Source organism: Mya arenaria, chromosome 17, assembly GCF_026914265.1.
Source record: "Mya arenaria isolate MELC-2E11 chromosome 17, ASM2691426v1".
NCBI lineage: Eukaryota > Metazoa > Mollusca > Bivalvia > Myida > Myidae > Mya > Mya arenaria.
In genome coordinates, this window is record NC_069138.1 from 27,055,902 (window position 1) to 27,083,840 (window position 27,939).

The 27,939-nt window shown below is 36.5% G+C and overlaps 2 protein-coding genes across 5 annotated transcripts; one reads left to right on the plus strand and one right to left on the minus strand.

Annotated features, from left to right (window-relative positions):
* Positions 1-516: 516 nt before the first annotated feature.
* LOC128224772 (ZZ-type zinc finger-containing protein 3-like) lies at positions 517-15,448 on the minus strand. 2 transcript variants are annotated; one of them, XM_052934812.1, is made up of 12 exons: positions 15,402-15,448; positions 13,373-13,542; positions 10,644-10,928; positions 10,070-10,186; positions 9,562-9,682; positions 8,329-8,458; positions 7,021-7,117; positions 5,541-5,636; positions 4,859-5,029; positions 4,121-4,249; positions 3,272-3,372; positions 517-752 (listed from the first exon to the last, which is right to left on the minus strand). In XM_052934812.1, the coding sequence occupies exons 3-12, from the start codon at positions 10,905-10,907 to the stop codon at positions 611-613; spliced, it is 1,368 nt and encodes a 455-aa protein (XP_052790772.1). In that variant the 5' UTR covers positions 10,908-10,928; positions 13,373-13,542; positions 15,402-15,448; the 3' UTR covers positions 517-610. The 2 variants fall into 2 exon arrangements, with proteins under 2 accessions (XP_052790772.1, XP_052790773.1); XM_052934813.1 differs by having other exon boundaries at positions 15,406-15,426.
* On the plus strand, positions 15,441-27,023 carry LOC128224773 (peroxisome biogenesis factor 10-like). Of its 3 annotated transcripts, none has more exons than XM_052934815.1 (9): positions 15,441-15,549; positions 17,637-17,749; positions 18,086-18,166; positions 19,898-19,974; positions 20,672-20,806; positions 21,580-21,693; positions 22,365-22,540; positions 24,801-24,933; positions 25,662-27,023. In XM_052934815.1, exons 2-9 carry the CDS (start codon positions 17,641-17,643, stop codon positions 25,734-25,736), a joined length of 900 nt encoding a protein of 299 aa, XP_052790775.1. In that variant the 5' UTR covers positions 15,441-15,549; positions 17,637-17,640; the 3' UTR covers positions 25,737-27,023. The 3 variants fall into 3 exon arrangements, with proteins under 3 accessions (XP_052790775.1, XP_052790776.1, XP_052790774.1); XM_052934816.1 differs by lacking the exon at positions 15,441-15,549 and adding an exon at positions 15,580-15,666; XM_052934814.1 differs by lacking the exon at positions 15,441-15,549 and adding an exon at positions 15,684-15,870.
* The last annotated feature ends 916 nt before the right edge of the window (positions 27,024-27,939 follow it).

Sequence of the window (27,939 nt, forward strand, 5' to 3'; positions counted from 1 at the left end):
TTTTATATTCAAACTTGATTGATGTTGTCATAGAAACCATGGTTAGTTTTTTATTCAAATTACATCAATTTTCATGGTTTAACAAGAGCTATCACAGGAACTTGACAAATGATTCCTAAAAAATCTCGCTTAACAAACAGCCATAAGTATTAAGGCCTGTATGGACAGATAGCCTTCAGTATCTAACATATTCTCACGATGACCTTGACCCACTGACATCAAAATCAATAGGTCTCATCTGCTAGTCAAGACCAACCTACCTACCAAGTTTGAGGTCACTGGACCAAAGCGTTCTTTAAACTCAATCTTTTTTCTGTATTTCATCACTATTTCAGTATTCATATTTAATGTCCATTAAAATTTAGTGATAGAAACAATTAAAGGTAAGCCTTCAAACCTAGCCCTGGTCCTATGTTGTTCCCTTTCCTTTTAGGGCGTGTCATTTATTCTTCTTGTATTCCAACTGTTACTCCAATCACATAACCAAACAAGTATATGCAAGAGTACACACAAACACAGCATTTTAGGACATGTATTTTCTGTTACACCAAACATGTACTTGCACAAATGCAAACAAACAAGGACAAAACAGATTAGATGATAAGTTTAGTTAGGTGGCCGGCATGTAGTTAGGATCGAGATAGTTGTATCCGCCAGGCATAAAACCCATGTAGTCGGTATCGTTGAAGCCCTCGGCATTTCGTTTCGGGTGCAGCCTGTGACTGGAGTTGTGTGTCGATGTCTCATGGCCACTGAAAGAGAGTGAGGAAGTTAGTGTCAACGGTATCATTCTATGTCTTATAATACAAGTAAACTAAAGGGACAAGCCCAGTAGCCAAAGTTTTAACAAAGACCTTGCTGACAACCAGCACAAGCCCAGTAGCAAAAGCTTTAACAAAGACCTTGCTGCCATGCAGGACAAGCCCAGTAGCAAAAGCTTTAACAAATACCTTGCTGCCATGCAGGACAAGCCCAGTAGCAAAAGCTTTAACAAATACCTTGCTGCCAATGCAGGACAAGCCCAGTAGCAAAAGCTTTAACAAATACCTTGCTGCCATGCAGGACAAGCCCAGTAGCAGATGCTTTAACAAATACCTTGCTGCCATGCAAGACAAGCCCAGTAGCAAAAGCTTTAACAAATACCTTGCTGCCAATGCAGGACAAGCCCAGTAGCAAAAGCTTTAACAAAAACCTTGCTGCCATGCAGGACAAGCCCAGTAGCAAAAGCTTTAACAAATACCTTGCTGCCAATGCAGGACAAGCCCAGTAGCAAAAGCTTTAACAAATACCTTGCTGCCATGCAAGACAAGCCCAGTAGCAAAAGCTTTAACAAATACCTTGCTGCCATGCAGGACAAGTCCAGTAGCAGATGCTTTAACAAATACCTTGCTGCCATGCAGGACAAGCTCAGTAGCAAAAGCTTTAACAAAGACCTTGCTGCCATGCAGGACAAGCCCAGTAGCAAAAGCTTTAACAAATACCTTGCTGCCATGCAGGACAAGTCCAGTAGCAGATGCTTTAACAAATACCTTGCTGCCATGCAGGACAAGCCCAGTGGCAAAAGCTTTAACAAAGACCTTGCTGCCAATGCAGGACAAGCCCAGTAGCAAAAGCTTTAACAAAGACCTTGCTGCCATGCAGGACAAGCCCAGTAGCAAAAGCTTTAACAAATACCTTGCTGCCATCGCAGGACAAGCCCAGTAGCAAAAGCTTTAACAAAGACCTTGCTGACCAACAGCACAAGCCCAGTAGCAAAAGCTTTAACAAATACCTTGCTGCCATCGCAGCAAAAGCCCAGTAGCAAAAGCTTTAACAAAGACCTTGCTGCCATGCAGGACAAGCCCAGTAGCAAAAGCTTTAACAAATACATTGCTGCCATTGCAGGACAAGCCCAGTAGCAAAAGCTTTAACAAAGACCTTGCTGCCATGCAGGACAAGCCCAGTAGCAAAAGCTTTAACAAAGACCTTGCTGCCATGCAGGACAAGTCCAGTAGCAAAAGCTTTAACAAAGACCTTGCTGCCATGCAGGACAAGTCCAGTAGCAGATGCTTTAACAAAGACCTTGCTGCCATGCAGGGCAAGCCCAGAAGCAGATGCTTTAACAAAGACCTTGCTGCCATGCAGCACAAGCCCAGTAGCAAAAGCTTTAACAAAGACCTTGCTGCCAATGCAGGACAAGTCCAGTAGCAGAAGCTTTAACAAATACCTTGCTGCCATGCAGGACAAGCCCAGTAGCAAAAGCTTTAACAAATACCTTGCTGCCATGCAGGACAAGCCCAGTAGCAAAAGCTTTAACAAATACCTTGCTGCCATGCAGGACAAGCCCAGTAGCAAAAGCTTTAACAAATATCTTGCTGCCATGCAGGACAAGCCCAGTAGCAAAAGCTTTAACAAAGATCTTGCTGCCATGCAGGACAAGCCCAGTAGCAAAAGCTTTAACAAAGACCTTGCTGCCATGCAGGACAAGCCCAGTAGCAAAAGCTTTAACAAATACCTTGCTGCCATGCAGGACAAGCCCAGTAGCAAATGCTTTAACAAAGACCTTGCTGCCATGCAGGACAAGCCCAGTAGCAAAAGCTTTAACAAATACCTTGCTGACATGCAGAACAAGCCCAGTAGCAAAAGCTTTAACAAATACCTTGCTGCCAATGCAGGACAAGCCCAGTAGCAAAAGCTTTAATAAAGACCTTGCTGCCATGCAGGACAAGCCCAGTAGCAAAAGCTTTAATAAAGACCTTGCTGCCATGCAGGACAAGCCCAGTAGCAAAAGCTTTAACAAAGACCTTGCTGCCAATGCAGGTAAAGCCCAGTAGCAAAAGCTTTAACAGAGACCTTGCTGCCATGCAGGACAAGCCCAGTAGCAAAAGCTTTAACAAATACCTTGTTGCCATGCAGGACAAGCCCAGTAGCAAAAGCATTAACAAATACCTTACTGCCATCGCAGCACAAGCCCAGTAGCAGAAGCTTTAACAAAGACCTTGCAACCAATGCAAACAGTAGTTATCTGTTCTTGTTTTTCCAGGTGATCAAGGGGCATAACTCAACGCCCATGACAACACCAAGGCCATATTAGATATTTTGACTTTTTTGTAGAAAGAATCTAATAAGAAGGCTGAACATTCAACAAACACATCCCCTTCACTTTGTTTATTTAGCTTGTTAGAAGGCTTTACTGCTCTGTTGGTTTCATTATAAATATCAAGAAAAAACAACTCAACTCAAGAAAACATAAACAGACTTTTTGTATACAATCTGACAGGCTGTTGATTACCTTTCCACACAGTTGTCACAGAAGTCGACAGCATCATCGGGTGGGCAGTCCGTACAGTGCCACCTAGTGCCCACAATTGGCTCACATTGACAACTGTCACACTGGAATACACACAATATGTTAGTGACAAGATAATCACTGTTTTCTCATAAAATTTCTCATGAACACATCAAAATAATTTATAAAGTACAGCCATTGTCATAACTTAATTTGAACATTATTACAAGTGTACAAAAAAACCCTGTAGAATTATTGTAAAATGTAGCATGCTCGCCGAATGGTATAACTATAACCAGATGGCGAGGGTAAATAAGCTTACCCCACCCATCCCCCACCCCCACAAGTGTACAATGGTGAGAGACTGAAAGCTGATTACGATTATGATATACATAGTCATACCAGGTTAAAATTTTGAATGCCTTTATATAATGGTCAGATCCCATATTATTTTGGTAGATTTATTTAAAAGGGTGTTATGAATAAAATAAAAATATGCATAAGGTTTAACTAAAAGAATAATGGATACAGATTGGTTTTTGCCTTGTAAGATTGAAAAATACTAGGAGGTCATTTCACGTCTGATTTCAGTTGACATAAATAGCAAATATACAGTATAAAAAAATTATGTACAATTAATTTTTGGACATTTTTTTTCCATATTATTTTCAGGAAGCAAATACATTCTTAATTGATACCAAACATACTCTGGGTCACTAAGCAACTTTATACATTATTGTTAGACATGTCAAAGATATAGCTTATTTGTGGGTCGCATCACTCAACATCTTGTAATAAATTTATATTACGTAAAATGAAAAATAGATTTAAAATAATCTATACTTCACTCACCTTGAAACCAACATGTTCAGTTTTACAGAGCCCACTTGCCCGAGTCTTCATCTTTTTCAAGTGTTTCAGCCTCATCAGTTCCTGGTACTCACGAGTACCTCGTAATTCTATGGGCACCCCTTCCTCATCCTGACATAAATTATAAGGAGAACTGTTACTTAAACTTATTGTTGGTGCGGATTTATAGTTGATGTATTATGTATAAATAAATAATCTGCATACATAATCTTCAAACAAGACTGGAAAAATCAATACGGGCACAATCTTTAGGTGTGAGTCACCCATATAATTTTGTTTTGTTGACAGACAAATGTAAAATGGAAACTTAACCAATATTCAATTGTGAAGAGATGTCAAATTTTTATTTTTCAATATTTACACTCTTATTGCGCTTCCTCATACGAACCCATTCTTTTCAATAGCATTCATACTTCGATGGACATAATATCTTCAGAATACCTCTAATCGTACTAAAACAATGCCTGTGGATGGTCAAACGTTTTTTTTTATTATTGTAAAAAGTATGTGATGTTAATGAAACCAATGATGTCATAGATGCTGTGACTGTTTTGCAGCATTGTGATTTTTCCCAGAGAAATTAAGATTATTTAAGGTTTGTGATTCCTTGGTGTAGGAAAACATTTGGTCAGTGCAAAATTATCTGAGCACTGACCAAATGTTTTCCTACACTGATAAACATTCAATCATTAAATATTAGACAAGACAAAAATTACTCACAGAAACGCGGTCATCGTCATCATCTTGCCAGGGTTCAGTTGCCGAGGTAACGCTTTCCTCGTAGCCACGCGAGTAATCGTCGTCATCCATGAACACAGGAGGGGTGAAGGATGTGAGAAACGTTGAATTCTGATACATGTGATTGTAGCGTGGCTGCTGACGCTGTCCTATCTGAAATAGCAAATATATTACACAAGTGGTCATTCAATATGAAGTTTATTAAATTATTTTCTTAAATTGATAGAAATGAGCCTTGATATTATATTTATATCATAAATACTAATTTAGTGGTTAAAAAAAGCGCTAATTTAAACAGCGCTTTACAATGTACACATTTAACCATGCTACGATATGACAACAAAAGTTTGAAGTTATGCTTTGGACATTAAAAAGTAACAATGGGCAATAACTCTGTGATTAGCTGAAACAGAGCCATAGTTATATTACAATGAACTTCCTCTCATTGTGTTTGACAATCGTATGAAGTTTATTTGAATTCCATCCAGTAGTTTTCAAGTTATGATCTGGATAAGAAAAATTGCAACTCACCTACAAACCGACCGACAGACCATAGGGTGACTCAAATATATCACCTTAAACTTTGTTGGTCAAGTTATAATAACACAAAATTGAATAAAATCTAAAAAATTGTTAGTTAATGACTGTACACTTGGTTTCATACCTTTTTCTTAAAATTGACAGAGTGAGGTATACGTCCAGGAATGGGGAGACCAGCCTTTGCAAGCTTTATAAAGTACTTCTGAACTCGACTCTGCACCTGAAAAAATAAATCAAATGACATTGAATTTGAGACAAAACATACTTCTAAGCATATTTTAATAATACACCATGACAGTTTAATTATATTAAAGAGAAGATGCTTGTAGCCATTTTCCTTTTAGATCAGCACGTCTAGTTCTTCCAAATTTATTCAACATAAACCTCAGATATAGATCTGACTAGGGGATCCTCATGTATAATGATTATTTACAGTTTAGTGAAAGGTTTGTAGGATCAATGTTGTTTGTTCAACATTTTGAAATTTTCAATCTGATTCTAGTTTAAAGTCAGTCTTAAAACCTTCTGAAAATTTGACACAAACAAAAGCTATACGTAGCTTATCAGTCCAAATAATTTACGTATGCTGACTAGCACAAGCCACTTACATGCTTTCTCAAACAACAGACAGTGTTTTTCATTCCATTGTAGTTTTATATTTCATAAAACTCTGCTTGCACCCAATTTACTGTAAAGGGGACAACAATTAAAAACAAGAGCTGTTGTAAGACACAATCTTGAGCTGTTGTAAGAAGGCGCGCTCACCTATGCCGCTTTGACTTAGAAGTGAATACAATAATGATGTAATATGTACCTGTCAAAAGCAATAAAAAAATCAAATTAAGAAGTGAACAAGAATCGCGATGTGATAAAACCGGATTTTTAATGATTGGCATAAGAGATTCCATAGTAAATCAGGGGCCATAATTTGCATAAAGGATAATATGAATTTATATGAACTCATTGTGTGATGGTCAATAACAACTGTGTAAAGTATTAAGTATATTGAGTGAAGGCTTTAAAGTTATAAGTGAAGATACCAACCTTCCCAAAAAACTTAAACCGGACACGACGTCGAAAATGTGGCCAGTAGTAAAGCCCTCCTTATTCTTTGAAAAGTTGAGCTAATTACTTTTAATTTTCAGTGACATCGCTTAAAGGGACTAGAAAATTGTCAAAACCTTACATGAAATTGATATCGTTGTGTACAGCACATTGAATGGTACTAACTGATGTATCACATCGCTAGAAACAAATGTATCTTTTGCAATGTTTGGATATTTTTCCAATTTGAAATTTACTGATTTTGTCTTGCACATAATTACAATTGTACCAGTTAATTTAAATATAGTGTCAGTATATGTGTCTGTAATAATCACCTATCTTTCACAAGCTAAATTGGAAACCGTTATGCACTATTTTTAAGCGGGTAAACTCAGCTGAGAAAGCGAAAAAATATTCTTTTAATCATGTACATGTAATATGTTACATTATCGGTTTAATACTAGCTCATATTGGCAATTCTAAGTTTGTTTTGAGGAATAACTGTATTTGCCAATTTTGGGACCAACTTTAACATATGAACTTTCTACACTAGAAGTTACCTGCAGGGGTGTTCTGTTACCAAGGGCAGTAGCAATCTTCTGGAACCGTTTAGACTCCACTTCCTCTGGAGGAAACTCTATAAGTAGCTCCTCAAGCCTGGAACCAGAGGATGCAGGGAACATTTCAAACTACATCGTAATTTAAGACAATATAAGTAGGAAGCATTCCAAACTATATGGTAAGTCAGGACAAGCTTAAATGACATTCAAAGTCAAGATACCGTTACGTGAAGTAGGGGCAATTCAAATGACATTCTAAGTCAGGATATACGAAGTAGGGGGCATTTCAAATGACATTCTAGGTCAGGAATTGTGAAGTAGGGGGCATTTCAAATGACATTTTAGGTCAGAAATTGTGAAGTAGGGGGCATTTCAAATGACATTCTAGGTCAGGATTGGTGAAGTAGGAGGCATTTCAAATGACATTCTAGGTCAGGAATTGTGAAGTAGGGGGCATTTCAAATGACACTTAAGTCAGGATATGTGAAGTAGGGAGCATTTCAAGTGACATTTTTAAGTCAGGATGTGTGAAGTATGGGGCATTTCAAATGACATTTGTTAGTCAGGATATGTGAAGAAGAAACAATTTCAAATGACATTCTAGGTCAGGATATGTAAAATAGGGGGCATTTCAAACTACATTCTAGTTCAGGACATATGAAGTAGGGGGCATTTCAAACTACATTCTAGGTCAGGACATATGAAGTAGAGGGCATTTCAAACTACATTCTAGGTCAGGACATGTTAAGTAGAGGGTATTTCAAACTACATTCTAGTTCAGGACATATGAAGTAGGGGGCATTTCAAACTACATTCTAGGTCAGGACATGTGAAGTAGAGGGCATTTCAAACTACATTAAATGTCAGGACATGACTGTGAAGTAGGAAGCATTTCAAACTACATTGAAAGTCAGGACATGTGAAGTAGGGGGCATTTCAAACCACATTCAAAGTCAGAACATGTAAAGTAGGAAGCATTTAAACTACATTCAACATCGGGACATGTGAAGTAGCCAGCATTTCAAACTATATTTGTACATTGTAAGTCAGGACTTGTGAAGAGAGGAGCATTTCACTTAGTGTAGGCATGAAAATAAGGGCACATCTTATATAATGATATTTGCCAATCAAAGTGCAGAAGGAAAAATATTTACATTTATTTTGGGCTGGTGTTACAGAAATACAGACTATTTCAATCAAAGTGTTAACTGGCAGAAAGGGAACATTTAGCATTTACGGTTCAATAGTTTATACAAATTCTATGTGCTCCACAAATTTAGGAATGGATTCTTAAACAAGTTATGTTACCTTTTCTGTTCCTCTGCAGTCCACAGCTGGTTAAATGTTACTGGCTTTTCCTCAGTTTTGATACGACCCCTTATCAAAGCTTTGTCCTCACCATCAAAGGTCATTGACTTGACCTTGACATCCTCAGGCTCTGAAATATACAAAGGTCAATGTGAAGAATGAAGTTGGTTTATCTTTCTGGCCCCAAAGGCTATTGGTTTATGAATGTCGGTCAATTATTTTCAGTTTAGTTATATTATTTTTAGGGATGCAAACGAATTATATTTGAATATTCGATCAAACGGTTGCTATTCAAATGTCAAAATCCATATTCAAATATTCGAAATATATGTTGAATGAATAGAATAAAAAAAACACTATTGCCTTCAACTCTGTTCTTGTGTATAAAGTTTGTTTGTCTTGTTTTTACAACGACTGGCCCCCTATGACAGAAGTGTGAATGTAATGACAATAGACTATACATGCATCATATATGTCATTTAGGGATATATCTTCGGGTCCTATAAACAGTCCCTGTAAATTTGCAATAACAAGTGACATCAAACAAGTTGAATAATTTTCGAAAAATTTAAATGACCATTCTTATTCAGGATTTAAGGAATCGGCCTCCACATGTGATGTCTTCTTCGTCCAATAAAGTGCATCACCAAGTAATAGGTATCATATGACAAAGTATGGTTAAATGCCCCGGTTAATACTTTAGTGAATAATAATTATAGTTTATTACAACTTCTAAAAGATGTATTTTAGTAATCAAATATTCGAATAATCGATTGAAAGAATTACCGAATATTCGAATATCAATTTTGCCATTTGTTTGCATCCCTAATTATTTTGGAACACATAAAGATACAATTTCCTAAGACAACAATTTCTAAAGATTTTAAAGTCATTTTCCCAAAATAAATGGACCTAAAAATATTTTTTTTTATTCTCAATACACACTTGAGATGGTTTAATTTGCCAAGGTATAATATTTGTAAGTTTTGGTAATCCATCATGACATGAATTTCAAATCTAGTTCAATAATACATATAATTTAGCAATGTTTTGTGCAGTGTTCTCAATGCAGTGTTCTCATTGCAGCTGAAACCTATGGTTCAAATTGAATTTGTCCTTGCCGATTAAAATTTCAATTTGGCCAGTTTAAACAACAACTTCTTGAGAAACAAGCAATGTACTGTGAAATGAATTCACCCGCAGATCAAAACACAACCATTTTATTCTGCTCACCCTGCCCATTCCCTTCCTTTAACTGTTTCTTTAGCCTGGTCATGTGACGATGACTGCCAAATGATGAGAAATCCAGGGTACTCGTGTACTTGTCCCAAGCTATCTTTGGAAGCTCCGCAATCTGCAATTATTTAATATTATACTAGACATTTTAAGTGATTCTTCAGACAAAAAGTAAGTTTGAAAATAAACAAAGGGCAATAACTTAAACAAATACTGCACACAGACTCATGGTTCTTATGCACTAAATTTCTCCTCTGACAATGAGATCTATTTGTATATAAAGTTTTAAGTAAATACCTCAAAAGTTATGCTCCAGATAAAAAATAAGTATGAAAATTAACTATGAAGTTTGAAGTCCATATTTCAAAGTCTTTTCAAGTTATGCTTGACAAGATTGCCTAGACACACACACACAAAATGCCTACCATAACTATATCCACTTAGCCTTTTGGTAGGGGATAAAAATTAAACCAGATAACCTAGTACAAACAAGGCCTTTTCCTACTTTTTGTGGCGTGGGAAGTCCAAGGTTGAGGCCCCGCTGAAGTTTCTGCACAAACTGGATTGGATCTGCTAGGGCCTCCTGACGACCTTCATACAGCTTGTCAAGGTCATGTACAGCCTGTATAAGAGTTTAGCATGGCATATATGTTATTTCACTGCCTGTTGTGTGGTAATGAAGTACATGTAGATATGTTATAAAATGTAATGGAAGTATCGTTTATCTGCTGCATCACAGAGAGTTGAAAATAGACCATGAAATTCTGATACTGAAAATATGATTGGCATTTTTTAGGCCATTGGTTCCATCCAAAAAAGTGGAGGGAGAATTAGCCAATTAAACTGACAGTAAAGTAAACATTAAACTGACAGTAAAGTAAACATGTTATTTTGTACATGTATGCTTGAAGAAACCTTCTGATCCACTGTTTCTTTTGTCTAATGACAAGCCTGCAAACTATCATTTGTTCTCATAAAAGATTGATATGCATAAAAGATAAAGGCAAGTTTTGGATGAAATTGGTATAAATTCTACTTTATATTCTTCTCATTCTTTCCGACTATAACAGTAAATGTACCTGTATTCTCTGGGCTTCTAACAAGGCAATGGTCCTCAAAAGTACTTGGTAGTCTCTATTGTCTTTCAATGCCACATGGTCGGACTCAAAATAGTATGATTCCTTCTCCTCCTCGTCTGTGTCTGAGTTATCTCCCTTAGAAGTGAATATGCCAGATTCTGATTGGTCATTTGACGGTAAACTGAATTCTGATTGCTCCATAGACTCATACGAGCTCTGTGATTGGTCAATGTCTAGGCTACGTTGAAACAAGCCTTCTTCCATGTTGAAGGTAAACTTTGTATCCTGAAATTTATTAGTTGAATGTGTGCAAATATTCAAATTAGCCATGTAAACAACACCTCATTACTTGATGTAGAAATATAAAAACATTTTTTACAATAGCTTACAAAACAATAATGCATGAATGTGCATTGGGTTTAAGGGCATATTTTACTGTTACAAGGGACTCCTGATTCACATCCCTCCCATAAGATGGTTAGTAAAACAAGAGCCGTCGTAAGACAGCGCGCTCGACTACGCGGCTTTGACTTAGAATACAATAACGATGTAATAATACCAAGTTTGGTCTCTTTATGTCAAACCTAACTACAATTATTTGATACATAAGGTGAATTTGATGCTGCCGTCCCACCAGCCCACCCAAACAATGACGCAAGTTATTCAAATAACTTGATTTCCCATTATGAAAATGTGGTTAAGAATATACAAATATGTCTTTCAAAAAAAAAAAAATCAAGGGCCATAATTTGTATTTAGCCTTAAAACGGAGTTATGCTTCTTGTTGTAAGATGGTCGTAAATAATTTGGAATTTTATAAAGTGCATTTAATGAACGGTATATAAGTTTTTTTATTAAAATCCCAACTTGCCCTTAACTTTTACTTGCCTAAAACTTTAACCTAATTCAATCAGGGGCCATAACTTGTATTAAGGATATGGAGTTATGTAACCTCATTGGGTGATGGTCCTGAACAATTGTGTGAAGTATTAAGTCAATTGAATGAAGGGTATAGAAGTTATTAAACAATATCCCAACCTGCCCTAAAACTTTAACCTAAGTTCCATAGTCAATCAGGGGCCATAATTTGTATAAAAGATAATATGGAGTTATCTAACCTCATTATGTGATGGCTCTGAACATCTGTGTGAAGTATTAAGTCAATTAAATAAATGGTATTGGAGTTTTAAGTGAAAATCCCAACTTGCCCTAAAACTTTAACCTGCCCTAAAACTTTAACCTAAGTCAATCAGGGGCCATAACATGTATTTAGGATAATATGGAGTTATGTAACCTAATTGTGTGATGGTCCTGAACAACTTGTGTGAAGTATTAAGTCAATTGAACAAAGGATATAGAAGTTATTAATAAATATTCCAACTTGCCCTAAAACTTTAACCTAAGTTCCATAGTCAATCAGGGGCCATAATCTGTGTAATGAATAATATGGAGTTATCTAACCTCATCATGTGATGGCCCTGAACAACTGCGTGAAGTATTAAGTCAATTGAATGTAGGGTATTAGACTTATAAGTGAAAATCCCAACTTGCCCTTAAACTTTAACCGGACGCCAACGCCGACGCTGGGGCGAGTAGTATAGCCCACCTATTCTTCGAATAGTGGAGCTAAAAACTGCCGTGAGTCAAGAGTACCAACCTGTGACACCTGTATTGATTATCAATACAGGTGTCACAGGTTGGTACCCTTGACTCACAGCAGATAGTTGAGTGCCTTAGCACTAGAGCATGGATCTGCCACAAGGGATCAAATGTGTATGGCAGCTCCTATGCAAAGGGTTTAAGCCAGAGTTTAAATAAGGGTAAGGTGCATCAGACACTGGACAGGGTGCTAAGAGAGAGAGAGGGGCAATTGTTTCACACTATTAAAGGGGCTGTACTCCGTATGATGAAATAGCGAAAAAAAGAAGAAAATTGTCGAAAACTGACATAAACTTGGTTTCGATGTGTACAATGCATTGAAACTTACTTACTGAAGTACCATATACAATTAATTTATTTTTCTTATTTTTCCATTAAAAAAGATTACTAGGTATGTCTTCCTAGTAGAATTCATTCCTTATATGTGAGTGGCTAGTCGATGTTATCACGTGATATTACCAAGTAAGGTATATAGCTTTCATATTCAAACCGTTTAAAGTAAGCCTTCGTAGCACAGTGGATATGATGCTGGATTCCAATTTTGGCGACACCGGTTCGAACCCGGATTCCGGCACGATTTTATTTTTTACATTTTTTTTTTTTTTTACAATTATGATATCAAAGAGTAAAACATTTTATTAAATAATTGTCCTGAGATTCGTTACAGAAAGGACATTTTTTGGTGCCAATCTGGTGTACAGTCCCTTTAAGAACTTGAAGATTACAAATTTGACAGAAAAAAATATTAGGAATTGTGTATATTAGGCTTCATGCAACTACCGAATATCTAAAATAGAATGTATTTATAATCATAGCATTATGTTTTAATGAAAAAAACAAAGAAATATTTCGATTATCATATGTTAATGCTGGTCTCAATGAGTGCAGAATAGCGATACCAAAAAAGACAGGGTACAGCACCCTTCCATAAATCTTTAGCCCAAACCCTCACGCAGGATGGCTATGATGGTGTTAAGAGTGCATTAAAAATTGGCTTTATTATGGTTGGCTTAACCTATAAAGTACAATTTATACAATCACAATTCTACAAACTCTTTTAATATACTTACAAAAACAATAACAATACTGGTGAAATATGTGAAATCAGCTCAATTATGTCTGAAAAACTTGAGGCCCATCCAGCGCAGAAAAAGGCAGATGACAAACACAATCAGAGTGCTAGGTAGGAGCATAAAATAGTACAGCCAGGAACTGGTGTCCATCACAATCTCAATGCTTCCTGAAATGAAAATTTCTTAAGATCTTGTTTTCAATGCCAAGCTTTTATTTTTAATTTTAACATAGCAATTAAACCTTGGACATGTCTATCATATGAAGGTTTTTCAATACTGATTACAGCATAATATTAAATTTGTTACTTTATTTTCCAATTTTGCAACCTGATTATCAAACATTCAAATAACATGAATAAAACTTTGGTTTGACTGTACAAACATTATCCATAATTTATATTCAACCATCAGAACTGATTGATGCGACTGCACAAATTGCTGTGTGCATCTGGTGAACCACGACTGCATTGCAATAAAAGCAAGCTAAATAGTTAGACAGTATTTACCGTTGCTATATAAACATTGTTTATCAGGTAACAAATTATCTTACAGTTAGTTCTATATGTAAAGTTCATTCGTGAACGTTTGGCAAATGAAACTCTGTATTGATAATGGCAGACAAGTTTATATAATATGTGACTTCAAACAAAATGCCTTCTGTTGGTATTAACTGACTAGTCTTGGTGTATCTAAATTGCTTTGCCCTTAAAACCAATTTTCAACCAATTGATCCTGGTGGTATATTGTTTGCTTTGAGAGCTGGAGGTTGTGGGTTCAATCCCCCACCATGTCATATTCAAAATAGTACTGGCACATTGAAAATGTAGCGCCTTTGCCTGAGTGTCCACCAGTGTGAAATGTGCGGTACCCATTACTAATTAAAAGCCACAAAAGTAGCTTCCTGTTTATCAGTGCTTTACACCAGTGTGTTTATAAACCAGTGATCTCCTTTAAAATTATATATATTTAAGAAATATTACACACCACTGAGGGTCTTATGACATTATAAGAACCAGCTAGTCAGCCCCCGAAGGTGTATATGAACCAAGTCTTTCACCGAGGTCCATTCAACTTAATGGGCTGACTTGCTGGTCCTTATGTAGTGCCATTTGGACCGAAGTGTTGTGTTTAGTTCTTGTATTATACCGAACACTTTATATTACCATTCAATATTTTTGAAGTGCTTTTGATGTGTTTCATTGGACAAAGCTTATGTTTACTTGTAAAAATTGTTAGCCTTTGTGAAAATCACAAGCAGCAATCACCAGTTTTATGAGCGGTCCATATAATATGATGTCAGCAGTTATATTATAAAGTGGTCGAAATTAACACAAGCCGGCAAGCCCTGCACTGGTAAAATGTCTTCTGGGCTTGCTCAAATTCTGAATTTTATATAGCAGGGCTTGTTCAAAAATTTGATGCCAAGCTATAGTATATGAATTCAGGCTTGTTCATCCAAAAGTCTAATTTCAAGATTATTTTTTTTTAGCGAGGTCAGGACCTGAATAAACCAAAAATTGTATATACATGTAGACCGCTGACATCATAAAAAGTGGATTTTTATTAAAATACAGTGATATATAGACCAATCAACTTTATAAACACAAAAAGATGCACATTTATGTAATGTATGATATCATAATATACCCTACCCGGGTAATCTGGATATCATATGTCCAGGCCTTAATGATCAACGGTGTAATTTTATTATACCCAGTATATTTAACTTATGACTATCGTAGGAACACAGGTTGCCCAATTGGTTCTACCAAAAGGCTAGGCTAAATAAGACCAAGATCCTCTATCCCCATTTAGAGAGGGGTTATGGAAATAATAAGAACTTACTCTTAGTAAAAATAAAAAAAAAATAAAAAAAATGTGTCTTTTTTTCTAACGTCTTATTCATAGGGATGCAAGATTATTTGACAAAACCGTGTGTGACAATTCAACTGTCATGTAAGGACTCATTTTTTTTTGTGAACGTAATGGGGAAACAATGTTTAATTGGTTTTAAAACAAAACATACCAACCACTCTGAACGGACTATTTTCATTAGACGAAATTACTTGATCACCGTTACAGAATTTGCCCAAGACAATTTTCAGCATTTTTGTTATTTTCAACGTTTATTTTCTCATAAAAAAGCTGACTTTATTTAAACTGAAATAAAAAAGGTATGCACTTTTGATCAAAGTTAATCAAATGACATGACATATCTGCAGTTTGTCAAAAACAGCGACCTCATATGGGAAGATAAATTCGGACAGTAATTTCGGATGAGCCAGAAAACGGTTGTATTACAATGACATATTTAGTGTGAATTAAAAATTATGTATTGATAACAAAATGAAATTTTAAACGAATACAGTTGTGAATTACATTTCTTGGATTCAATGGTGACATCTTGAATTTCTTTTCTGATCCATACTAGTTCTGGCTTCCATAACTTTAATGTTGATATTTATTTTTTTGATGTTTACAACACATCCAAAAAGGTAATATATAACGTGTTCGCTGAAGTTCTTTAGCTAGATCCATACATGCCATATATTTTCTTGGGTCGATTCCGGGACACTCGTCGTGCAATGCACACAAGGGGGGTCCGGGGGCATGCCCCCCCCTAATTTTTTTTTAAATGGGGACGTCTGTGGTGCATTCTAGAGCATATCTGGGGCTATTTTAGTCGTTTTTAACGTCGGGGAAAATGTACCTATTTTGACTGCCAAGACGTATTTTTTACTTGACATGGTTTGTTTTTTTCTGCATTTTCTTGAAAAAATAAAACCACCAGATATTTTCCCAGGCTTTAAATGAAGTGCTAACCAGGAGGATATGCAGTCTACTTTCAGTTTCATAAAAACAGGAAATAAACAACTTACGGGCACCTGTTTTCCTGCGCTTTTGAGAACATGCGTTACAAAATGTTTATTTTTCATCACATTTTAACAGTACAGCATAGCATAAAATACAATCCATCTTGTTATGCACCAGTGAATTGTAACCACGTCCCCCCCCCCCCCCCCCCCCCCCGAGCCGGAAATAGCGGGGACTTCGGTCCAGCCAACCCCGGCTAAAATCCCCCTGCCAAATGCCCCCGCACCCCAGGGACCCTAGGTAAGGCCCATTCCCCGCTATATTTAAAGCAAAGACAAAACCAACGCATTCACCCGGCACTGTGGGGCCACCTGAATGGTAAAAACACGGCCCATTTCACCAGCTATCCCCGGTATACCCCCGGACCTGGGGGGCCGTGGTTACAATTGACTGGTGCATTATGGCATTGACAATTGACTAGCCAAGCATCAATATCGAATATATTTAATGTTACTGTACGGTAACCTCTACAGATGTTAGGAAATGCCAGGTTCACTCAGTTGGTTCAGCACTTGCTCTGTTAGTGAGAGGTGCTGAGTTGAGCTATTTTTTTGCTGGAGATTTTTTCCCATCACAAATGCAGGGCTTTTTCTGTCCATTTTGGAAAAAAGACCCTAGACTTTATGGGAAAAATTGCATAGCAAAAAATTCCCGAATTGGGAAATTTTAAAGTAAAAAAACAACAAGCTTTTCAGTCTACTGAAGTGAGGAAGTTATTAAATATTAGTTTCTAAGATTACCCTTTCAAAAGACCTGAATTGGCTGAAATAACGATCCTTGGGGAGTGAATATCTATTGCAATAAATCATGACAGATAATATTTCATACTGATCTCTGAATATGATGAAAATCATTGATTTCTTTTCCTTTTTTATTCTACTTTTGATTGAAGATAGGGAAAAATATAATACATTTTGCTTTGGGATTGGGTCCGATAGTTGGACCCTAGGGTACTATAGAAAAGGCCTGGAATGGCACAAAAATTGGGGTCTTGACTGTCTAAATATATGTACTCAATATCCTACCTGTGGTTTTATCCAGATCATGTTCAACATGTTCCCTGTCCTTGACATTTATGAACAAATTCCATCTTGGCAGGGGAGTATGTCACAGCACATGTTTGTGTACAGGCATTGAAAAGGTGCATAAGCAGCCCGGTAGCTCAGTCATTATGAAGTCCAAATAATTGTATGTGAACATATTTTTTAAATCCTTCACGATGTTAGATATAAGAAGAATCCCATTTTGAACATCTTTTGTTTTAGACTAAGGCAGTATCTTAGTGAGGGGTCCCTGGTTTGAGTTCCGATCTGGCTGTACATTCATCTTACCCTGTGACATTAATATCTTGATTGAATATTCATAGAGCAAACTGACATAATTTCAGAGATATGTTCAAAGCTGCAGGAAAGGCAGAGATTGTTCGGTCTCACCAGAAGGATGAGTACTACCTCACATACCTGCGCAATCTTACAGCTGATGTTATACATAACACCCTAGGTAATGCTACTATAATCATTGGTATTGATAAAAATTATACACTTTTAAAGCACAGAGCTTCCACAACAGCCTGAGGAAACAATAAAAGCTTTGAAGCAAGTGGTAGATATTATATTTTCTTTTATAGAATTATCAAATAAAATACAGGTTGAGGTATTCCTGATTGTCAAAATGTCCTTTATATGATACAACTCAGCTATCCTTGGCAAATAAGCATGTATATATTTTACTGTTCAAGTTGTTAATCTCTTCATTATGTACATGGATATAATTATAACATATCAGTAAATAACATAATTTTAACAGTATTAATGTATTTTGTTTTTTTATTTCCAGGGCCAAGGGTATGGATAGCGTGGCGTAAAGAGGTGGATCTGCTGGCAGACCTAGGTTATTTCCTCCTCACATCATTTTCAGGTATGTTAATCATTTAGCTTTAGTCATCTGTATGCATACATAGATGCAAGGATCATGCGCCAATATCACAAAAATACTCTAGTCAAATTCTCAATCTCATCTTAATTTACAACATTAAACCATAGTAAGATAGAAAATCTTGTTTGTTTTTACTCTTTTTATACGCCCATCTTACGATGGCCGTATTATGGGAACACCCATGGCGGGCGGGCGGGCGGGCGGGCGGGCGGCTCCACAATGTTGTCCGCTCTCTAACTTCAACATTTCTCATCCAATTTCCACCAAACTTCATGAAAGTGTTTGTTGGTGAAATATCTAGGTCAAGTTCGATAACCAGACAAATCGCTTTAGGCACTCCAGAGTTATGGCCCCCTGAATTTGTCAAAATTGGCCATTTTAGCTTTGTCCGCTCTCTAACTTGATCATTTCTCATCCAATTTCCACCAAACGTCATGAAAGTGTTTGTTGGTGAAATATCTCGGTCAAGTTCAATAACCAGCCAAATCGCTTTAGGCACTCCAGAGTTATGGCCCCCTGAATTTGTCAAAATTGTCCATTTTAGCTTTGTCCGCTCTCTAACTTGAACATTTCTCATCCAATTTCCACCAAACTTCATGAAAGTGTTTGTTGGTGAAATATCTAGGTCAAGTTCGATAACCAGCCTAAGCGCTTAAGGCACTCCAGAGTTATGGCCCCCTGAATTTATCAAAATTGGCCATTTTAGCTTTGTCTACTCTCAAACTTTAACAGTTTTTATCCGAATTTCACCAAACTTGCTACTATAAATGTTTGTTGGTATATATTCTTGGCAAAGTTCTATAACCAGCCAGGCTCTTCAGGATTATGGCCCTTGAATTGGTCAAAATTTGCCATTTTTGCTTTGTCCACTGTCTAATTTGAACAGTTATCATCTGATCTTCACCAAACTTGCTGAAAATATTTGTTGGTAAAATAAATCGGTCAAGTATGATAATCAGCCAAATGCCCCGAAGCACTTCAGGATTACTGCCCTTGCCATTTAAGCTTTGTCTACTCTCTAACTTGAACAATTCTCATCTGACCTTCACCAAACTTGCTGAAAATGTTTGTAGCTATAAAATCTTTACCAAGAATGTTTGCCGGTATAAATGCTTTGCCAAGTACACACTGATTGTCTCTTGGGTACGATTAAGGAAATCATTTGCTTCTTGAAAAGCTTGCTTCTCAAAGGGCCAATGTGACAGTAAGTTGTCTTTGAATCCAAGAAATTATTGATGGGCGTATTTTGTGAGTGTCACTCTTGTTGATAACATATTTTCTCATAGAATGTGTTGATAAAAATATTTTGTCAATATTTGAAAGAAAACTAGTTCTAGAGCAAAAATGTACTTGAGCAATTACTTAGAAACAATTTGTTGTTTGCAATGACATTCAAGGATTGTATGTTGTTTATCATATTTTGTGTACATGTAACTATCCTCTTTCCACAAGAATTGATTATATGTAAAAGGTAACCCCTTTTAAATAAAAGATGGAAATACATGTAGGTCTTTAGGAAAAGTGAATTTGTGGAAATACTTATGGTCCTTCAGCATAGATACAATATGGAAAAATTTATTATGACAGTTGTCGGTTGTTGAAGGTTTCATTCCATTACATGTTTAAATGTATGCTAAATCATTAATCTCAGCATAATGATTGGAGTATAGATATATGTGTTACATAAATATGTTTATTTTTATCCCATTGCAGGTTTCCAGACTATTGGTGAAGAATATGTGAATATAGTACAAGTGGATCCAACCAGAAAACGTGTGCCTTCACAAATGGTACATTATCAATGCTTGTATTATCATACAGTAAAAATATAGAGACATGCAAAGTTGGCAGCATTAAAATTCAATAACGGTTTGAAAGGTTGCAGTCTGTTTACATGCTGCATTTGTTCTGTACTGGTGTTAGCTGCAGAGGCCTATTTGAGTGTACCATATAAGAGCCCAAACCTAAGGAATGACATGATTTTCACAAGCTTTTTTTATTATAAATAGAACTGAAATAGACATAAGCTCCCTTTTTACCTTTGCAATATACTGAACTTTTAAGGTATTATTGGTTAAAAATAGAATTACTGTAGTTAACCAATAGAATGAAGAGGGAAACGTAAAGGCCCACCACCAGAATGTTCATGTGGTTTTTACAGTTCATTTTAGATACGGGTTTTCTTTGTATTGACCTGAATCAAAGTTTTGTTCTCTGTTTTGTAGAAAATTCCTAGCCACATGTATTGACCTTAGGGCTTGCTGCATAGACGGCAGCTTAGCAAACCTCATAATGGGCATGGCGTTCATTCCTCGGGCTGGAGGTTTTGATGTGGACCAGATACGCATGATATATAATATTGATTTAGGTTTCACTGTAAATTGGGTTCATTTATGGCATTTAAATACTTGTCTTGTCTGGCTGAAGTGAGAGCTTAGGCCACATGCAAAGACAATCCTTTTTGCTCACATCATGCAACTATTTCAGAGAAGAGGGCTCATGGTTCTTGTCCACGTTCTGACCCCATATCTGTTACGAAAGCTTTTCGATTGGCTGGAAAAAAGGCTGAGGTCACATGACCATCAGGAGGTCCCATTGGAAACAAGGGAATTTCTGCTACAGGTAATAATATAATAATTGTGTAATGAGGTTTGTAAACAAAATATCAAGGTGTTAAAGAAATGTGACATCGATGAAAACTATGTCATTCAATTGCTGATAGTTCCAAATGGTAGAATAAAAGTTTACATTAATAAATTTTAGTATCCTAGATAGGAATGTCTACTTCAAAGAGTTGAAGCTAAAATAGAACATAATACCAGTAGTTTAAATTCAATTTATTTTTGTTTTATTGTGATCTAAGATGGATCTATTGAGTGATATACCAGAGTTGATACTCTTATAAGTATGGGAAACGTGCTGAAAAGTAAAAAAACAACATACACTATTTTAAGGGAATCCTGTTGAAAAAAGGATGAGATTATCTAGTGGTAAAGGTTGCCCCCTCTCACTTGAGAGGTCATGGGATTGATCTCCTTATGACAGTGTTTCATGTCAGGTTGAATAAAAACTGCTTCATGCTGTTTTCAAAATGGAGCTGATCAAGGATCGATCACTTTTTTTTTAGAGTTTATGCTGTACGAATGCAGTAGGGCACGCGCGCAAATTCCATGGTTGTATAAAAGAATAGCTGATTTTTGTAACGTCATATATCATGACAGTTTAATGACGTCATGTTAATTCAATCTAAGCGTAATATTGAAATAATCAATGATGTCATTACATGTTTTACCTATACAAAAGATAAGGCGAATGTAAATATATAAATTTTAATACTACTATTCTTATTAAAAAATTTGGAAAAATGATTTCCCGTAATCGTGATTTACCTTCAGTGTATCCCCGTGGCTCAGAGCGTTGTTCTTTACACACACAGGCTGCACATGGCGGTCTTCTATCTGCGGGGTTTGTTTTATCATGTGGCCAAAAGGATTAGTGGGATTGAATATGTAAGTATGGGTATGAGTAAACGAATGATACTTCAAACACATATACGATAGGGTTTGCTGGTTATGAATTAGCATACTACAAAATATTTGAAGGTCACATGGTTCAATTGGATACTATGTGTATGTCATAAGAAATAGAATTCTAACTTGCGAATCTAATTGGATCAAAATATATCTCATTACTTTTCATATTTCTGGAGGCCATTCAGGCGAGTTGTTCAGAAAGGCTGAAAATTCAGGGGGATTTTGGTAGTATTCAGGGGGAATTTTTTAGCAGGTCTTAGTTGGCGAAACTTCAAAATAATTTCATTACCGGGTACAATCAAGAACAACGGGTTGGAAAAGTTGAAAGTTCATAATACAATTGTTGATAAGGTGGCCTCTAGAGCTTGCAGTAAAAATGATCTATTCAATATCTTAAAGCCATGCTGTTATATAATTCTTTCTGTTTAGCATATACAAAATGTAAACTAACTGATAAGTTTCTATGAAGGCTATCAAAATATATTTTTTAAGTTCAGGATTTTCTGCCTTTACATTTCTTACTTAAGGTTCATAACTCTTACTTTCAGGCGCATGTATATGGTTTATTCAAATGTATTATTCTGCTGAATTACAGAATATTGGCCTTAACTTAGATAACTGAACTCACTGTTTCACACAAAATTCAGTTGCAGTATACTGGTGGTGTATCGAGGCCCCCGGATGAAAGTGTGACCATGACTTTCCGGGCTCTGGGCTGGATCACACTTGCACAGCTTGTAGGCTCCGGCTTGCTAGGGGCATACAGATATGCCCAGGAAAAAGCCAGGATGGGTTCCAATCTTGCGGTGGAGAAAACAGATGGGTAAGATAAGAGGATGAATTTGGTTTGCTAATATGAGTCTTGTAAATTACATATACATATACATGTCACAATTCATATGTAATGCAGGAAATAAATCAAGTCAATAACATAGGTTGTAATGCAAATTAAGATTCTGATTGGAATGTTATTAGATGTGTTGTGCACTTGTTTAAATTGTTTACATTAAATTATAAGGGATAGCAAAGTCATAGTTTTCACAGACTCAGTGATGTTTTTGAAATAAAGTATTTGTATTTATGTTTTGTCACTTTCGTACATGTATGTTATACAACTTAATTAGACATTTCAGTATATATATATGACGATGATGTCAAGTCCTTCATATTTGTATTTTTATGCCCCCGAAGGTCCGTCTGTCCGTCTGTCCGTGTGTCCGGCTTAATAACTCGTGTCCAGGCTGTAACTTTCCTTTGTATGGACAGATTTTAAAATAACTTGCCACATGTGTTCGGCATACCAAGACGATGTGTCTCGTGCAAGAACCGTGTCCCTACCTCTTAGGTCAAGGTCACACTTCGGTGTTTGTTCACATTGGAATGCTGCATATAAGGACATAGAGTATAGGTTGTCGTGTCCGGGCTGTAACTTTCCCTTGTATGGACAGATTTTAAAATAACTTGCCACATGTGTCCGGCATACCAAGATGACATGTCACGTGCAAAACCCTTGTATCTACCTCTTAGGTCAAGGTCACACTTAGTGTTTATTCACAATGGAATACTGTATATAAGGACATAGAGTAGGTTGTCGTGTCCGGGCTGTTACTTTCCCTTGTATGGAGAGATTTTAAAATAACTTGCCAAATGTGTTTGACATACCAAGACGACGTGTCGCGTGCAAGACCCGTGTCCCTACCTCTAAGGTCAAGGTCACACTTAGGTGTTTATTCACAATGGAATGCTGCATATAATGACATAGAGTATAGATTGTCGTGTCTGGGCTGTAACTTTCCCTTGTATGGACAGATTTTAAAATAACTTGCCACATGTGTTCGGCATACCAAGATGACATGTCACGTGCAAAACCCGTGTATCTACCTCTTAGGTCAAGGTCACACTTAGTGTTTATTCACAATGGAATACTGTATATAAGGACATAGAGTATAGGTTGTCGTGTCTGGGCTGTAAATATCCCTTGTATAGACAGATATTAAAATAACTTGCCACATGTGTTTGACATACCAAGACGACGTGTCGCGTGCAAGACCCGTGTCCCTACCTCTAAGGTCAAGGTCACACTTAGGTGTTTATTCACAATGGAATGCTGCATATAATGACATAGAGTATAGATTGTCGTGTCTGGGCTGTAACTTTCCCTTGTATGGACAGATTTTAAAATAACTTGCCACATGTGTTCGGCATACCAAGATGACATGTCACGTGCAAAACCCGTGTATCTACCTCTTAGGTCAAGGTCACACTTAGTGTTTATTCACAATGGAATACTGTATATAAGGACATAGAGTATAGGTTGTCGTGTCTGGGCTGTAAATATCCCTTGTATAGACAGATATTAAAATAACTTGCCACATGTGTTTGACATACCAAGACGACGTGTCGGGTGCAAGACCCGTGTCCCCACCTCTTAGGTCAAGGTCACACTTAGTGTTTATTCACAATGGAATGCTGCATATAAGGACATAAGAGTATAGGTTGTCGTGTCCGGGCTGTAACTTTCCCTTGTATGGACAGAATTTAAAATAACTTGCCACATGTGTTCGGCATACCAAGACGACGTCTAAGGTGAAAAATACACTTAGTGTTTATTCACAATGGAATGCTGAATATAAGGACATAAGAATGTAGGTTGTCAAGTATGGGTGGTATTTTTTACGTTCAGAGGCAATTTAAAATAACTTGCCATATGTATTTGTTTGATCTTTAACTTTTCATGTACTGACCTTGTTTATAGATCAATGTCACATTCGGGGGCATTCGTCACATACTGTAACACAGCTCTTGTTTTTTTACTTACACATGTATAAAGAAATCCAGCTGAATCATTTATGAAACCATGTGTTCGTGTGATAAAATATTGTTTGAGGGAGATTTAGTGGTATAGATGTCCCACTCTCACCCTAGAGGTCATGGGTTTTTGGCCTCTCAAATGGAAACCGTACAGGTTTCTACTTAAGGACACATACTGGATTGAGATTCTCATTCATGTCAGCTAACATCTGTCTTTACAATCAAATTAAATTTAATTTGTTTAAACTGAAATATTGTTTATTTTTTGCCAGAGAGTCAGTGTCCGGAGTTGTCCCCTCTGACAGGAAGTGTGCTCTCTGTTTGGAGGAGAGAAAGCACAGCTCAGTGACACCATGTGGCCATCTGTTCTGCTGGTCCTGTATACACGACTGGTGTGCAACAAAGGTAATGTGCCAATCTATATATCAACTTGTTTTCATACTAAAATAATGTTTTAGTGCTATACATGAAGGTGCTTGCCATTCACACTAGAGGTCATGGGTTTGGGCCACAGTAGGGGCACATCTCTTGTCCTCTCAAAAAGGACGTCAGTACTGGTTTCTACCCAGGAATCAAACATAATTTGTTTGCAAACTATTTTGTGCTTACATTATGGCAAAGGTGCTCATATGACTGATATGGCATTTTGAAACATATATGGCAATTTAACTAAAAGGTATGTGTATGCCTATACATTATTCAGTAAGTTTTATATTAAAAAAAGTCTTGACAGTAAATCATCAATAGAAATAATTGTTAAAAATTAACTTATTCAAACCATTGAAGTGGGTAAATCTTCTATGGAGTGATCTCACTTGACTAGCAGATACAATCTAGGCAACCATGTACAAAAAAGCTATCATGTATAATGTATATGAAAAAATTAAAACAATTGTTTACATGATTTTATGCAAAATGTTTGTAATGTTCCATTAAGTAACATTGTTTTCAAAGTACAACAAATTGAACTTTTTGAATGTCATCACATGAGTTTGATCATGGTCTCGTGATAAACATGGTAGCTGTGGTTACTGTTCTGCAAAGGGAAGTAACCGCTGTATGACGTTTGGAAGTGTTGATGAACAATCATCAAACTGTACCTGGTATGTCATTCCAATGCTGTCTGTTTTCAGGCTGAGTGTCCTCTATGCCGAGAGAAGTTTGAACAGCACAGAATAGTCCCCCTTCAGAACTTTGACCCTCCCTGATGATTGTCGCTCAATAGTTATTATATCTGTGATAGAATTTGTGTATAGGACTAAATAACGCTTATAGAGACATTTACTGAATTAACATGATGGTGTGTCCTGTTAAACGTTTTGGTACAACTGTACACTGTAAATGACTACAGTCAAAACACGTTGGCTCGATTTCCTGGTTGGCTCGATTTGGATGTAAAGGACCAATTTTGTTTTACCTCTGTAAGCATTCCATCTTGGCTCGATATTTGCGAGGCTCACAGTATTTCGGCCGGTCCCTGGGATATCAAGCCAACAGGTTTCAACTGTATAAAAGTACAGGCTGTTTTAAAATTACTTTTTCAAGGAAAGGCAGCGTTATTACTGGTAGTATGTTATACTTGTTTATAATTGTTTGCCATTGCTCAGAGTGATAAAGGGAAAAGGTTTTGTTAAGAACTATTCCAGTAAAACATATAACCCATGGGGGGGAAGGCAATTATTTTCTTAATATATGGGTGGGTGTCTCTTTTCACTGATTTGGACCCCAAAAGGGTAAATTTGCTTCTGTAGGGGTGGTGGCATCATAATTCAAAAGTGCCTTCCACTTGAGGTTATATGTTTAAATGGAATAGCCCTAAGTTGGAATTTATATTATTGTACTATATATTAATGATTTCAAATCTTAGGGAAGAACATAAAATTTTATAAAAATCTGTTTTTCAAGGATGGTCAGTGTTATGAGTACAATGTATATAATTCTTTTATCACATGCTTACCCTTGTTTTCCGTGTAATATACCCATTACGAATATTTTTATCTTACACATGTGTAAGATAACATATCAGACATTTCTATTGGCTAGACTAATCACACGCGACCTAGATATCATTTGGAACTATTTATATGGCGCATCGTTGACATTCCACTCAGTGTACTTTGGCTGTCAAACAATGGGTTTAGAAAGTGGAACATGGAACTAAATTGGTAATAAAAACACCATTTTAAGCATGTGATAAAAAAGATCGGACACTCGTTGTCATTTTATACAAGATTTTTATTAAACTCGTCCATGAAAGTTGTTAGTATCGCCAGAGGCTCACTTACTAACAAATTTCATGAACTCGTTTAATAAAATCTTGCATTAAATGACAACTTGTGTCAGATCCTATATATCTATAATGTTTTGCCATTGCTTTATATGATGAAATATTGTAATATTAATTTGGCATTCCTTTTATTGCCCTACATATTAGTGATATCAATTTCGAAGCAAATCAATATTTCAGCAATGTTTTGCAATAACTGGTATCAACATTATTTCATACTTTTACAAATAAATTGATGAAACCAAATCCACTTGTGAAATATTTACTTTTGGTTTCCAAAGTTGAAATATATTGCCATCTTACACTGAAACAAACAATTTTTAAGCCGAAACTAAAAGGGGGTGGGGATATAGATTTGCCCTTGTCTGTCAGTGCCTCCTTCCGTCAGTATTATATGAACTTGTGTCGCTCAAAACCCCAAAACTATATAACCTAGAGTTATGACACCTTAGGGGAATGTTTATGGGGTAATGAAGTTTTGCACCTGAGGTTTTGTTTTCCACTGCACTTATTATTCACAGTTATGGTCCTTGAATTTGCAAAAAATAGCATTTCTGGATTTGAAACTCTGAACCTGTATTACCTAGTCATGAGAGCTTACGGAAATGTTAATGGGGTGATGAAGTCTTGCAACTGGGGATATATTTCCCGCTGCACTTTGTAAAACCACAGTTAAGGCCCTTGAATAAGCAACTTGGCATTTATGGACTTATGATAATCAAAACTCCATGACACCAATGTAATGACTGATACCAATTTAATGACAGGCACCAATGTAATGACTGACACCAATTTAATGACAGGCACCAATGTAATGACTGACACCAATTTAATGACTGACACCAATGTAATGACAGGCACCAATGTAATGACTGACACCAATTTAATGACAGGCACCAATGTAATGACTGACACCAATGTAATGACAGGCACCAATGTAATGACTGACACTAATGTAATGACCGACACTAATTTAATGACAGGCACCAATGTAATGACTGACACTAATGTAATGACAGACACCAATGTAATGACTGACATCAATGTAATGACAGGCACCAATGTAATGACTGACATCAATGTAATGACAGGCACCAATGTAATGACTGACACCAATGTAATGA